Genomic DNA, 14878 nt, shown 5'->3' on the forward strand with positions numbered 1-14878 from the left:
CCAGGGAACAGAGAAAAAACTGATAGCAGGATTAGACGGAGCATGTGATTTATGAAGCACAATTAAGATTTAACCTGTGACAATTCCTCTTTCTGCTGTCTTGATTTTAGTTGAAATACTCTGTATAGTTATGAGGTAGTGAAAACATGGGGTAATAAACAAAAGTCACTTTGCAGCCTTGCTTTTGTAAGTGGTAATCACACTTCAGTAACAGGAGTATGCAGAATAAAACACTGAAATGGTGTATTTAGAAAGGCAAAAAGTAACAGTGAACATTAAGGACGGAGGGCTAACTCTTGATCATGGTACTTACGTGAGAAGTTCCATTGATTTGGCACTTATGTTTGGATGTGACTCCAGGAGATCAGTTTTTAATATGTATGTTTTAGTTCTGGTAAGTTTCAGTGATTTGAAGCACAATGTACAGGGCTCTGTGGGAAGCTGGACCTAAATTTGACTAGTCCCTTAACCCTACTTTCTATGCATCCATTGAGGCAGACTAGAAAGTCAACATCAGTTTCTGGCAAATTCCAACAGGAAAGGTGTTTGTTGTTTTTACTGAATTAGATATAAAAAATGAATAATACAATTGGCACAATGTTCCTTGTGTTACTTAATTTTCTGTTACATTTAATCTGTTTTATGCTGCAACCCAGTTTTCAGTTTTGAGTATACTACAGAGTTTTGGACTGATAATGCATTGCTGTATTGTAGATGTTTTCTGGAAGAAACTGGAGGTTTTGGAAACTGGCTATGGGATAACTGTTCCCCTCAAAAATTATTTACAACTTTCCTTTCAGTAGCACTAAATTAACCAAAACATAGGTTTTTTTCAGCAGAACCCATCTTAAAAATGCAGGGCCAGATTTTGGTCTCAGTCGCATTAGTACAAAGCTGCAATAACTCCATTATTTTTACTGGATTTACTCTAGATTTTCACTGGTGTAACTGGGATCAGAATCTAGCCCGTAGTTCAGAATTCAAGGTAGAAAAGGGGAAAAAATAAAAAACCCAGTTGAGCATGACCAGATTTAGCTACTTTAGTGTGGCAAAATAAAACCACATAAAAAGAGGAAAAAAATGAAATCCAAACAAAAATCCTCTTTCTAGTAGTTCAGTGGCCCCTGGAGGAACATTGGTTTAGTAGCAACATTTTCAACACTCTCACTCCTAACGATAGTGGGGGTGAGCAGACCCATCATGAATAAATACACTTAGTTTATAGATACGAGAAACTTTCCACTCAGTAGCATCCACTCCTGCCTAAGTCACATAATGGCTTTGATGGCAAAATGTGGACCTGATTCCCCTCTGACCTAAACTGGCTTTACACTGGTGTAACTTCATTGACTTCCATAGGCTTACTCCTGATGTACTCTGGTGGAGAATGAAATCCATGTTTGCCCTCTGGATGGTGAAATCAAGATATTTTTTTTTTGGCAGATTTCTAATTAAAAACTGTTTCTCTGTACACATAGCTGCTGGACTGCTTTGGGATCCCTGTGTTGATGGCTCTATCATGGTTCATTCTGCGTGCAAGATACAGACTCATCCATTTCATAGCTGTTGCTGTCTGTCTGTTGGGTGTGGGAACTATGGTTGGTGCAGACATATTAGCTGGGAGGCAGAACAGTGAAGGTAAGGAATTGGTTATCATCTGGGAAGAGTGTGGAGACATGGGTTTCATGACATTCTTACTTTCAAAGGGGAGACAAAAGAAGAGAAAACTCATGGTGAATGGGTTTGACTCTATTCCAGGGTGACACCCTCTATTTCAGGTTAACACCCTTCCAAACTCTAGGACTTCTGTCTTTTCAGACTGCAGACATGGGGGTGGAGCCATATGTTACAGGATTCTCTTCTACTTGTCCTGGAGAACAACACTCCCACTTTTGGTTCCTTTGTTGAAGTTAGTAGCTCCTCGCTCCCCAAAGACAGTATTTGAGGACTTGTATTCAGACTTATGGGGATGGTGGTATCCATTTGCCTGCAGACCTGGGTTAATGCTACTGCCTCAAAGACTGAGGCCAAGATTCTCAAAGGTATTTAGGTGCCTAAGTCCCATTGATTTCATTGGGAGTTAGGCACCTAAATACCTTTGAGGATCTGGGCCCAAGTTCATTAAGCCCTGCTTCTATCTTTTTGCACCACTCCAAAGGCATGAAGGGGCCAGAAGGCTAGCAGCTCTCTGCAGCTGGAGATACTGCTTGTATAGGGGAATCCCTGTGTGGCATCGAAGTCGGTGTCAGGGGCATGCTGGGGATGGAGGAGGTGTGGCCAGGAAGGTTGGCTCCTTGAGGCCAACGGCCAATTGGGCATAGATTAGAGCAGGATTAGGGCTGCTCTAAACTATGCTGGGGCCAAAACAATCTCGAGCCAGAACCAGCATTAGGGAGCCACAGAGAGATCCTTTGCAGCTTGCCCATTACCTAGGGTTGCCAACATTGTATTTCAAGAATAAGGCACCATTTTCTTAGTACCTCTGCCCCACCCCTCCTTCCGATATCATTATTAATTATCATTATTAATAATAAGCAGTACTTATCTACCTTCACCAGGGGTATTTCTTGCTGCTTTTTGCAGCACTCAGCAACTCCCGATCTTGTTATACAGAGATGAAAAAATAAGGGATGTCCCTTGTAATAAGGGACTATTGGCAATCCTGCTGTGTACAGCACTTATTTATTGGGTGCAGCTGAGTACTGTGGCCTATGTGTATGTTTATCTCTTTTAATCTCTCCTCAAATAAAACCTTGCCCTTTAGATTTTGGAGTTAATTAAAACTTCTAGTAATTAGTACTGTTGCAAACCAAAGAGAGTGTGGATGAGTTCTCTTTGGCTAGAGCTAACATATCAACATGTCTTTAGTCCAATTAAAAAACTTATAATGGGCCCGGAACTGCAACTGTTAAATACACTGAATAGCACCTACTTACACAACCAGTCTCATTGATGTCAGTGGGTCTTTTCATATGACTTAGGCTTTGTCTACACTACACAGCTTTTAGCTATCTCAATGTAAATCCTAGCAGAAACGAGTCAAGGTAAACCTCAGGTGGGAGGTGTAGTTTGACCTCGAGTAGCTACATGGAGGTAAAACCGCCTTCTGCCTTGTCTCCACCAGGATTTTACAGTGAGTGTGATATCTATCTTGATGTAAAAAGACATCTTTTTTGTAGTGTAGTCGTAGTGCTACTTGACATTAGTAAGCATGACTAATGTTTGATAATGGGCTCTTCAATCTAGCAGAGAAAGGTATAACACAATCCAATGGCTGGAAGATAAAGCTAGACAAATTCAGACTGCAAATAAGATGTAAATTTTTAACGGTGAGAGTAATTAACCATTGAAACAATTTATCAAGGGTCATGGTGGATTCTTCATCACTGACAATTTTTAAATCAAGATGGGATGTTTTTCTAAAAGAGCTGCTCTAGGAATTATTTTGGGGAAGTTCTATGGCCTGTGTTGTACGGGAGGTCAGACTTGATGATCACAATGGTCTCTTCTGGCCTTAGAATCTATGACAGAATAGAGTCCAAAGGGAAAATCTTCCTTCCCTGAGATTTCTAGATTTGTCATGATTCATCCATCATAGATACAACATAGATATACTTCTTGCAAGAAGGGTCTTTCTCAGTCCTTCCCCCAGCTCCCAGTCATGTTTCCTAAAGAACGACTATCAAACTGCTTGGGGAAGAGGTTTTAAATCAAATCAAGGACTTTAATGAGAGCAACGATCTGGCTATTGAACCGATGCATAAGGGCATTACCTGAAGACTGTTGGCATTACAGGGAATCCCATTAGTATAGTATAAAAGGCTTATTTTAGCCCATATCATGCAATCACAGACTTGTAGCACCCACTTAAGAGCTTTCATAGACTTAGAGCCTAATTCAGCTCCCCCTGAAATCAATAAATTGACTTTAATGGGAGCTGAATCAGGCCCTTAATGCAGAAGAACTGAATCAATGGTCTGAAAGATAGGATTCTTCTGGAATTCCCACACAGTGCTTAACTGTAGCAGAACTAGATAGAACTGCACCTTACTAAGTGTGTTTTAACCTTTAAAATAAAAACCAAAAGCTCAGCTGGCCCCAAATTTTGCAAGGACGGCTGGAGCCTTTGGCATTGTCAGCCTTCTGTTTGCGAGTGATCGGTCACAAGCAGGACATAAACATTCCCCTCTCCCTAACCTGAAAGGTGGAGACATTAGAAATAAACTTGTTTATTTAAAAAAAAAAAAAAAAAAAAACAAACCTAAAAAGTGTTTACAGTATTTCCCTTTTTGTGGATTAATATTTCTGTACAGGAAGTGACGTGGTGGTTGGCGATGTCTTAGTTCTGCTGGGTGCTTCTTTGTATGCCATTTCTAATGTGAGTGAGGAATACATTGTGAAAAATCTGAGCAGAGTGGAGTTTCTAGGAATGGTGGGCTTGTTTGGGACTATTATCAGCGGTCTACAGCTGTAAGGATCTAATATATTTACTTTAACCCTAATTAAGAACACACTGCAGAATGATTTCTTTGTGTACCACCAAATGGTGCTATTGTTTTTAAATTAATTCATTGTTAAGTTTGCATTTACCTAGGCATTTGGGGTCCTTTTTATTGATCTGCAGTATGCATTTCGTTTCCTTTTTACATCTGCTGCCTAGGTCATACATGCTGCTGCTTCATGTAGCACCCTTGAGGTCCAATCCTGCAAACCTGTCTGAGTGTGGGCCCAGATCCTCAAAGGCATTTAGGTGCCAAACTTCCATTGATTTCAATGGGAGTGCGGTACCTAAATACCTCTGAGGATCTGGGCCATAGTCTGTACTTGTGTGAATAGTCTCATTGACCTTCATGGGACCACTCATGTGACAAAGGATTACTCACGGGATTGCATTTCTGTAAAAGTTTTTCCAGTGGGAACCTGCAGGAGTTACTCCCCGGCAGAATGACTTCTATGATTTTCTAAAGTGACTAAAAAATCAGTGTTAAAATGTATTTAAAAGGAAAAGGGATGATTAAAGAGGGGGGTATTTGTGATGTTTAAGCTTGAATTTAAAAATGAGGCAACATTTACTATTGCAAACAAACATGGAGACAGAGAGCGCAGGCAAACAAGGCCTACTAATTAATGTTATGTTCCTCACCTCTCAGCATCACAGTTAATCATTTTCTCAGATGGTATGTTAAATAGCAAGTGAACCTGTGAAAGGCAAAGAGCCTTTTTATTTAACTCTTATGTATTCTTTCCTTATTATAAGAGAGAAAGAAAGTCAAAGCATTTCTTATACATGCTCGTAATTAAATCCACTATTTGAATACATAGTGAAAACAATGCAAAGTAATTTTCACTCCAGCATTGTCTTTTCTTACGTAGAGCCATTGTGGAACACTCGGACATTGCTCACATTCAGTGGAACTGGAAAATTGGTATGTGTACATTAAAATTATGTATAAATTAAAACACCTCAGAAAAATGGATAATTGGTTGAATTTATCAGAGCTATGATATCTTCATTTCCCTTTATTTCATTTGTTGGCATAAAACAAGCAACATTCATACTGTGTTTAAAAAAAAAAAGCTGTACTCTATGCAAACTCTGGGTAGCAAAGAGATAAGCTTTACAGGTTTTGGACCCCAAAATCCACGTAGGTCCATGGAACTGAACCACATTGACCGCCAAAGTACAGAAGATCCAATCAAGACAGAAGTTATGGCATTGGCTGCTATTTCATAATATTTTATTCATGCCACCAACATCATTGTTGTCTTGACTGGGTTTGTTTCAGCCAGAATATTTCAGGCAGATGCTGGTGTCCCCTCTAGGCAAAGTTAGTCTTAACTAGAGCTGATTGGAGGACAGAAATTCAGTTTTGCAAAAGATCAAGATTTCAAAATTTGGCTTCGTTCCGAATCTGAGCGAAAACCAAAAATCTTGAGATTCTCTGCAAAGGAAAATTCCCCAAATAAAATTCATTTTGGGCCAATCAAAATGTTTCATTTCAATTCCAACGTTTTTCTTTTGTATCATTTAATACAAGATTTAAAAACTTGAAATGAAATGTCATTTCAAAATGAAAATTTGAGAAGTTTTGCTTTGAAAGGGTCAAAATGGGATGTTTCAACCTGTTGCAGTTTTTCTGATTTCTTCTGAAATTAAACTCCAGCAAAAATGACGTGATTTCATAAAGTGTTTTGATTTAGATGGAATTGCATATTCTGATGGAATATGGGTCCATCAACATTTCTCTGACCAGCTCTAGTATTATCCAATGAAGACTGAAAGAACAGGATTATTCCTTTTTTTTGATGTTACAGGCCCCCTCCTTCATCTCCCTGTGATCAAGGTCTGTATAGAAATTCAGTACTTCCTCCCTGCGATTCATCCACACAGCATCTGAATCTGTACAAGACTTTCCCTGTTACTGTAATTTTCTTTCTTTCTTGTTTTTGCCATACAAGAGAGTTATGTGTAAGGAACTTGCGTGTACCCAGTCTGATTAATATTTATTATTTGTATTACTGTAGCACCTGATAAAATGTGCAAAGATTTACAATGTCTGAAGAACATCAGTCTTTTTTGCTCTCTTATTATTCATTCCTTTTAGTGTAAATTGTTGTCTTGTTTTACAGTGTTACTATTCGTGGCTTTTGCCCTCTGTATGTTTGGGCTGTATAGCTTCATGCCAGTAGTGATTAAAGTTACTAGCGCTACTTCTGTCAACTTGGGCATTCTGACAGCTGATCTCTACAGTCTTTTTTTTGGACTGTTCCTGTTTGGCTATAAGGTAAGCAAACATTCAATCATGGTTTCAGTTAAGTTTCATTCCAAAGCATAACCATCTTAACTGTCTCTAACAGCTATTCGAATCAGAAGACTCAAGTTTAATTGCATAATACTGCACTGTTAGGTAGATGGTGATTTAAAATTCATTTCACACTTTCTGGATTAAGTTGCTAAAGAGCATTGCAAAACCCTCAGAAAGTCTTGCAATCAGCGCAAGAAACTGTAAATAAATTAGTGATTCATCCTAGTCCCAGAGTTCTTTTCTTAATCCATATTTTGAATCACCCAAACTTTGGGAGTGTTCAGATCTGGTCAGCCCTCAAAGGCTATTAAAAAGTTCAGATCCAAAAGTTCAAGCGTGTCTCCATCTGAAGCTATGGCTTGGACTGAGCTCAAAAGTAAATGTTTTCTGCATGTTTAATCAGTTATTAGAGACATCTGTGAGAGAAGAATCAAGTCTATGCAGTTATATCTCTGAACAGAACTCAAGACACTGAGTTCTGAAGACAAATGAATCTGTTCTACACTCTGACTAGGACATTCTGTGGAACTGCTTCTGTAAGATTTGTTTCTTTAGCATTCTGTTGCAGCTGTGTGGTCCTATTAAAACCAACCCTTCCACTCTAACTGATCCTTTGTACCCAGAGTCATTCCGAGCTCACTATCACCTTTTTAATCATTGACCCTCTCAGTGGATGGAAAAGCTTAGTGAGAAGCTTGAGAACTTTGCTTAAGAGGCTTAGCTGTATTACTCCAGGAGGTCACTTGCCCTCAGCCATACAGAAATCAGAAGCTTTTATGTCAAATTTAGTTCTAAAGGTGAAGGACCATTTATTTTGGTTCTGAAGCATAAGAGCAGAAGTATTGTAGTGTCAAGCACACACAATTGCTAGAGTTTCCTTTCAAAGAGAGATTTAGCAATTGACATTCCCCACCAGATTGCAACACTTTTGAGCATTAATAAAATTTGTATCTAACCTACTCAACAGTGTTCGTTTTAAAAATTAAGTAAATATGACAGACTGAAAATGTCTGCACTGTGTATTGTAACAGGCAGCTCAGTTACTGCATCCATTTCTAAGTCACCTATCAATGATGTATCTTGGCACCAAACAGCTAATGGCGTCATTGAAGAAGGGATTAGACATTTATACAGCTAATAGTAAATATTTTTAAAAGATAAGCAACAATTTTGGAAGGGACATATATAAACCCTGAAGCATGAGGCTTTAAGACAACTTCTTACTGTTGGGGGTTGGGAGGAAGCTTTCCCTAGATGCAGATTGTCCCATAATTGCCCACCGCAGAGTTTCTTGCATCTCTTTCTGAAGCATCTGGTACCAGCCAATGTTGGTTTAAAAAAAAAAAAAAAAGAAGAAGAAAGGTGGATTTCAGAAGGCGTTGGGGGTAAGTTATAAGAGAATTTCAGGCACATATAAAAATAAGTGAAGGACACGATAGGAAGTCTTTTTTATATATATATTTTATATAGACTAATTTATTCAGGGTTAAATTAATTCTTTGCTAGTGTCTTCACAAAGCAAGGTGGAGTGAGTGGTGTTTGAAACCATCATACATTTTTCCTGGGCAAAAGGAGCAGTAATGAACTCTGGATTACACTATGAATGATCAAGGAATGAAATTGTCTGGAGAATGACAACTCCACAATCAGAGCGCTTCTATAAGTAATTTAAAACAGCCAAGGGGAGGCAGCAAGAGAATGGAGCAATACTAATGCAGTACCTACAGTTACAAGCAGGTCTAAGGGGAGAACTAGGTAACTGCACACCAGGAAGCACAATTTTTGCATATTTAACAGCAGCAAAGTTATGTTATCTTTCCTTTGCTGTTGCACAAAGACACCAGGAAGGATGTTTCATGGATTATAAAGGTATAGGGGATTGAATATACTACAAAAAATGCAAGGAACTACTCAACTCTTACTGATGAAGAACAGTTTTTCTCTTGTCACCAAATGATATTCCATCTAAGGCCCCTCAGAGGCTGTTGCAGGTGAAGTTAGAGTATCTCTTTCTTCATCTTAGCTTTATGCCACAGAGTGCCTTTATTCTACTATACTTTTCTGATTTCTTCTAACCCCAGGGGTTCCTGGCTGTGGTCTTCTAGTACATGATGGTTTTGTTAACCTTTGCCATTATTGCCACTTGGAATAAGCTCATCACAGAATGGTATCTGGGGTGGGGGAAGTTCCCATTCCTATTCCTGCGTGGTGCTGTGAGCCCTTGCCTACCACTGGAATCAATAGGAATTAGGATACTTGGCCCCTTACAGGTTCAGGCCCACAGGGGGCCTTCATATGGCCATCCCTCCCTTTCAGAATTACATTTTCACCCCTTCTGTCATTGTCTTACATGCAGCTGAGATCTGAAATACAATGCCAAATATCAAACAAACCAAAACCCCAGGAGCTCTCCAAAGACTGAGCAGGGAGGGAGTTTGCTTGCCACAAATATTTTCTGAACGTGCTTCTGTTGTATAAACGTCTAGGAAAGAGTCTGTTGCAAATCTGGACGCTAGGTGGAGTTACTGGATTACCAATCACATTGATAGTAGACTTTAGACTTGGTAGTGGATGGTGCCTTGTCTAAACACAAAAATTGTGCAGATTTAACGAAAATTAGTTGCTATGCTGATTTAAATTGGTGCAACAAAGCCTGACTGAATAAAACAGAGTAAAAACAGAAAATAAATAAATACTTGTTCTTGAATGGGGCTTTTAGTCCTCTGAACTCAGCCCTGTTCCCCATATAGTAGCCTAAAAGTCATGCTGAAGGTGTCCTGGTGGAAGGGGAAACAAAATCTCTCCTCTCAAAGCAGCTAGAAGAGGGCAAGCAAAACAATGCGAGAAAACTCAGTTTATTTCTTCACCAGTCTGAGGCATAAAACACACTGGAACTGTGGAACTACCAAGGCAAAAGGTGTCAAAGAATGGAACAATGGCTTACTTTGTGCCTGAAGAATAACCCCCTTTCTGTTTCAGTTCCAAAGGGAAGGGGCTGCAAAATTAATGGAGATATCCTATCTCCTAGAACTGGAAGGGACCTTGAAAGGTCATCGAGTCCAGCCCCCTGCCTTCACTAGCAGGACCAAGTACTGATTTTGCCCCAGATCCCTAAGTGGCCCCCTCAAGGACTGAGCTCACAACCCTGGGTTTGGCAGGCTAATGCTCAAACCACTGAGCTATCCCTCCCCCCCTGCAGTCAGTGCCACACATTTCTCCCCACCCCCAAATTTAATGAGTTCAACCCAAATGAGTTCTAGTGACACCAGATTACTGAGCAGCACTTCTGTCTACTTTAATCCCAACCCCCATACTTATCTGGCCCCATCCCCGTCGTATCCGAGCACTCTCCCAAATATTTAGCCCCACACCATCCCTGCGAGGTCAGGAAGGATTTTGATCATCATTTTACAGATAGAGAATCTGAAGGCCAGAGAAGTGAAATAAGTTGCCTAATGTCACATAGGAAAGTTTGTGACAGAGCTAGAAATTGAACCCAGTCCAGTGTGCACCGGAAGGGTTAAATTACATGTCTCTGCCTATGAGTCTGTGAGGGGAAGGAGAATGGGAGACTCTTTCCTGCCCCAGTGCAGGAAGCAAACATGGCGTGGCTGCTTCTGTTATTAGGGCCCAATCTGATTCCCATCGCCGTCACTGTAAAGACTGCCACTGTCTACACAGATTCAGATTGGCCTTCAGAACATAAGTGAGGGAGGCCAGCCAGCAGTCGTCTTAGCATTCAACGCTTCAGGAGGCGTTTGTGTAAGCAGGGTGGGAGCGTAGCCGTGGCCTTACACCTCTCCCCACAGAGCTAGTAGGGCTGTGCTGGAGGAATGCTGGCTGTAGCTTTTGACAGATGCTGCTTTAGTGCTCTCCTCCCAACTTCCAGAACCATCCGTCTAGCTAACTAATGCTGTGCTATCTATGCAGGCATTGAGATTTACACACGGGGAAAATGGCTCCAGCCACGATGCTTGGACTATGATGGAGCCGCCTCCTCCTTGCACGCCCCCTGTACTCAGAGCCAGGATTTAGCCTTTATTCTATTATTTCAGGAAAAGTATCTCTGCCTTGGTGTCTAAGAGACATACCTTATTATTCTCTAGCACATGCTCTAGTGGTTAGAGTAACTTATGTATCAGAAAATCCACTTTTAATTTTCCTAATTACTCATCTCTAAAAAGTTGAGTTGCCTGCATCTAACATGGTTTTGTGTCTGTAGTGCAAACCCCATACTGAGCATAGGCAGAAGTGGGAGGACACTTTTCCTGGCTTATAGGCGACCAGGCTGACCACACCCTAGCACAGGTGCTGGAACTGCCAATCATGGCGGCATGCACCACAGCTGGGACCAATAAAGGAAAACAAGCCCAGTTATAAAGGAAGGAAAATGGAGAGGGTTGGGGAGGTAGAAAGGTTTGGGAGAGTGTAGGGACAACAGCACCATGCCCCGCTACCTCTGAGGCCTGGTCTACACAACAGAGTTGGGTTGATGCAAAGCAGCTTATGACGACCTAACTATGGAAGTGTCTACACTTAAACGTTGCTCCTGCTGACGTAACTACCCTGCTACGCCTATTTAATAACTCCACTGCCACAAGAGGCATAGAGCTACGGTCAATGTAGTTAGTTCAATGTAATGTCAGTGTAGACACTATGCTACTTAGGTCAACAGTTACTGGCTTTCAGAAGCTGTCCCACAATGCTCCATACTGACAGCACAATTGACTCATTTTAAGCTAAGTTGATTGACTGGGCTAATGTGAAGAAGAGAGGAGGACAGGTTAGGAGGAAGCTAGGACCTCTAGAGGGAGACTGCCCCAAGAGCAGTTGGCAGTATCCTATTGAAAAGAAATCCCAGCGGAGTTTGCATTAAAATGACTGGTAAATATTCTGGAATAATCGGTGTCAGTACAAGACATCAGTGCAACAATTAGGTAAAACATAAATATGATTGGAAAGCTTAGGGAACCATCATCTCTAATTACGGGATGAATGTAAGTTTCAGCAGTCATTTTGTGGGTGCTCACAAATAGGCTCCAATCACCCCTTTTGCTTACGTGCAGTTCCTATGCTGCAAGCTATTCAGTGGTCAAAACTTTCTCCAGTCCATATTGTAGCTGTCTGTTGCACATTATGCACTCAGGCCTCCTATCAATGACAGTGGGAGTTTCATGCATGGTACAAGGTTATGCCACAGAAATCCACAGTGCAGATTGGAGATGAGTTGTCTGTTTTATGCCAAGTCACAGCAGGTGCGGTGTGTCCAGAAATCCCATGTTCAGCAGTGAAAGTGCAAGGAAGAGGGTACAATCATTGTTCTCATTATCTCCCTTTAAAGCCCTGAAGAAACTGTCCTACAACCCCTTCTTGAGAGGCAGAGGCATTCCTGGGTGGGTCCAGGTATGATCTTCATGTTTATGGCTGTGTGTGTCCCTCTGACCTGGCAATGGCTCTGCACCTAAGCGAAGACTTTCAAAGGTGACTGTTTTGTGTGCCTCAAGTTTGGGCTGCACCCCAAAAAGGGCCTGAGTTTCAGGGCTGAGTGCTCAGCATTTTCTGAAAGTCACGCTCCCAGATCAGTCCCTTTGAAAGTCTTAGCCACAGATCATAAGAAGAATAATCCTTTTAGGTGGGGTATAGCAGGGGAAGCTGTGCATGAGCATGCTTATTAGAGATTATGGGCACCAGTACACTCTGCTTTGCTACGTCTGTGTGCCTGATGAGAATTTAGCTGCCTGTTTATAAGATAACATGGACATAAACCAAAGGCTCTATGAAAACAGACCCTCTTCATGGGAACCAATAAATAAAATTTAGACATCCACAGGCAAAATTCTGTCTTCAGTTTAAACTTTTGTAACCCTGGAGTAACTCCATTACAGGTAAGAGTTACTCCAGATTAACATCAGTGTAAGTGAGCAGAATCTGGCCCAATTTACATAATTTCTGAAATAATTTAGATTTAGAAGCTGAAGAGGAGTTAGAATTGTAGCAGCTATTTATCCTTCCTTAGTAGTTCAACTTCAGTTGTACCTGCGTGACCATATTAACCTAAGGCCCCTGTCCATTCTGAGCCAGCTCACCTCTTCATGTGCAGTATGTGTGGTGCCCTTCAAAGTGCTCAACTATCAAAGCGGCTTGAGTCTGAAGTCCCAGTTTTTCCTTCATTTTGTGACTGTGAAGAGTTACTTGTTTTCCTCAAAATTGAGGACAGTGTTTGGAAAGTTCTGGCTAGTATTAATGCCAATACACCAAGCAACTGAACTTGTTTATAGCTGGGTTGCTATACTGAATTCTGATTCAGCTGAAAATAGTTTTCAACACTGACTTTGTCAACATTAATTGTAGTCGGTAATAGAATCCTCTTGACACCGGAACTGTCAGTGCAAGTGTTAGCAGAGAAATCAAACAATACAAACCTCCACCAGAATTTATAGTATTAGACAATAATCATAAGACATAATTGAAAATCTCAGCCATAAGACAATAAGCACAGATGTAGGGAGCAATCCTGCATGAGTTGAAACCAATGGGAGTCTTTCTATTGACAGCAGGATTAGGCCTCAAAAGAATAGTATGCCTGCATTATTACTGGGGAGCTAGTTTTGAGCAGGGATATTTTGATTTCAGTCATCCAGCTGCTTCAGTAATTATGGTGTTGGGAAGAAAATCTGTAGCTTTTTGTGTCTGCTGACAAACTGTTCCCAGATGAGGGTAATTTAATCCTGTTACATTTTAAATCCAATTTTATAAAGTCAACACTTTAAGTGGACTCTTATTTTCCTATCAAGATGGTTTGTAATAATCCTTCCTTTTTTAGAATGTTAACAGTTTACTGGATGATAATAATGGACCAAATCCTGTTTGCCTGATCCACAGTCTTAGTTATCTCTTTACACTGGTATAACTTCTGTGAAGTTAAACTGGTGTATATCAGGAGACGGGAAAACCGGTTTGGCCCAGTAATAACGTGTATATAGCCCATAAAATGGTTAAAAGTGATGTACAACGCACCTACTGATCTAGTGACTTGCAGAATTCCAACAACAGGGACAAATTCTTTCCAGGTGAAAGTCTGGAGCAAATCCATCACAGAATTTGGCCATGTTGCACTTAAAATTGAAAACACTTAGTGGTATATTACATTAGTGTTCACTTGCATAAACAATTACTCCTTGCCATCACCATATCTAGAACCATGTTATCCTTGGTCACATCTGTCAAGATGGGTGTCTAAACTTAAGAAAACAATTCCCTGTATACCAGTGTTAAGAAGGGGAAGTGAAGAAGAACATTAAGGTAGTCTGAGTCTGACAGTGGACTAAGCTTCTGAGTTTTGTTTTTTGGGCCCCATATACTATGGTGATGGATGCACTCTAAATATTGAGACATAAAGAAAGTGTAGCTGTAAGTGATGCTCTTGCTGCAAGACACAATCATAAGACAGGATTACTAACCACATCTATTTCCCTTCCCCTCCCCATATCCTTGTCAGTTTTCAGGTCTCTACCTCCTGTCCTTTGGTGTCATTATGGTGGGCTTCATTTTGTACTGTTCTACTCCAACTCAAACTGCAGAAGAAGCTGCAACCAGTTTGCCACAACCAGCCAGCATTGGGTTTGATAACCTTGGACTAAAAATTGAGGAGAACCACCAGGAAACTCCTGCTGCTACCGTACAGTTTACTAAAGAAGAGAATGTGCGGGTGAACACGGGTTAGAAAACTAGCAGCATTTTAAAGAAAGCTTTTGTACTGCCAAATTTATTCCTCAATATCGATATGGAGAACTGCTCTGTTGCCAAAGGTGTACATCATGCTGCATTTGTTTTAGTACACTGGATAAACACTTAGCTGATAAGGCCAGATCCTCAATCAATGAAGCTATGTTAATCTAATCCAACTGAAGATCTGTCCCTTAAAGTGAAATAGAAAAATATTTGGAAGCCTCTGGGAAGTGACAGAACCTTATGTTCAGAAAGTTTGATTAATTTAAGAGCAAATGCTTTATAAAGATAAAGCCAAAGCTAGCTCTCAGGTCACTAGCAGGAGCAGAAATCCTTTGTTGTGT

At 40.6% G+C, this 14878-nt stretch overlaps 1 protein-coding gene across 1 annotated transcript in view; it reads left to right on the forward strand.

The window, feature by feature from the left end:
* The window catches only part of SLC35F2 (solute carrier family 35 member F2), a 33779-nt gene extending 19250 nt beyond the window's left edge, over window positions 1-14529 (forward strand). Inside the window, exons 4-8 of the mRNA XM_065421692.1 lie at window positions 1479-1638; window positions 4314-4470; window positions 5374-5426; window positions 6631-6785; window positions 14305-14529. Coding sequence (XP_065277764.1) covers window positions 1479-1638; window positions 4314-4470; window positions 5374-5426; window positions 6631-6785; window positions 14305-14529 — 750 coding nt within the window. The remainder of the gene's footprint in view (window positions 1-1478; window positions 1639-4313; window positions 4471-5373; window positions 5427-6630; window positions 6786-14304) is intronic.
* Window positions 14530-14878: the final 349 nt, after the last annotated feature.

This window comes from Emys orbicularis, chromosome 1 (assembly GCF_028017835.1).
Source record: "Emys orbicularis isolate rEmyOrb1 chromosome 1, rEmyOrb1.hap1, whole genome shotgun sequence".
In the NCBI taxonomy this organism is placed as follows: domain Eukaryota; kingdom Metazoa; phylum Chordata; order Testudines; family Emydidae; genus Emys; species Emys orbicularis.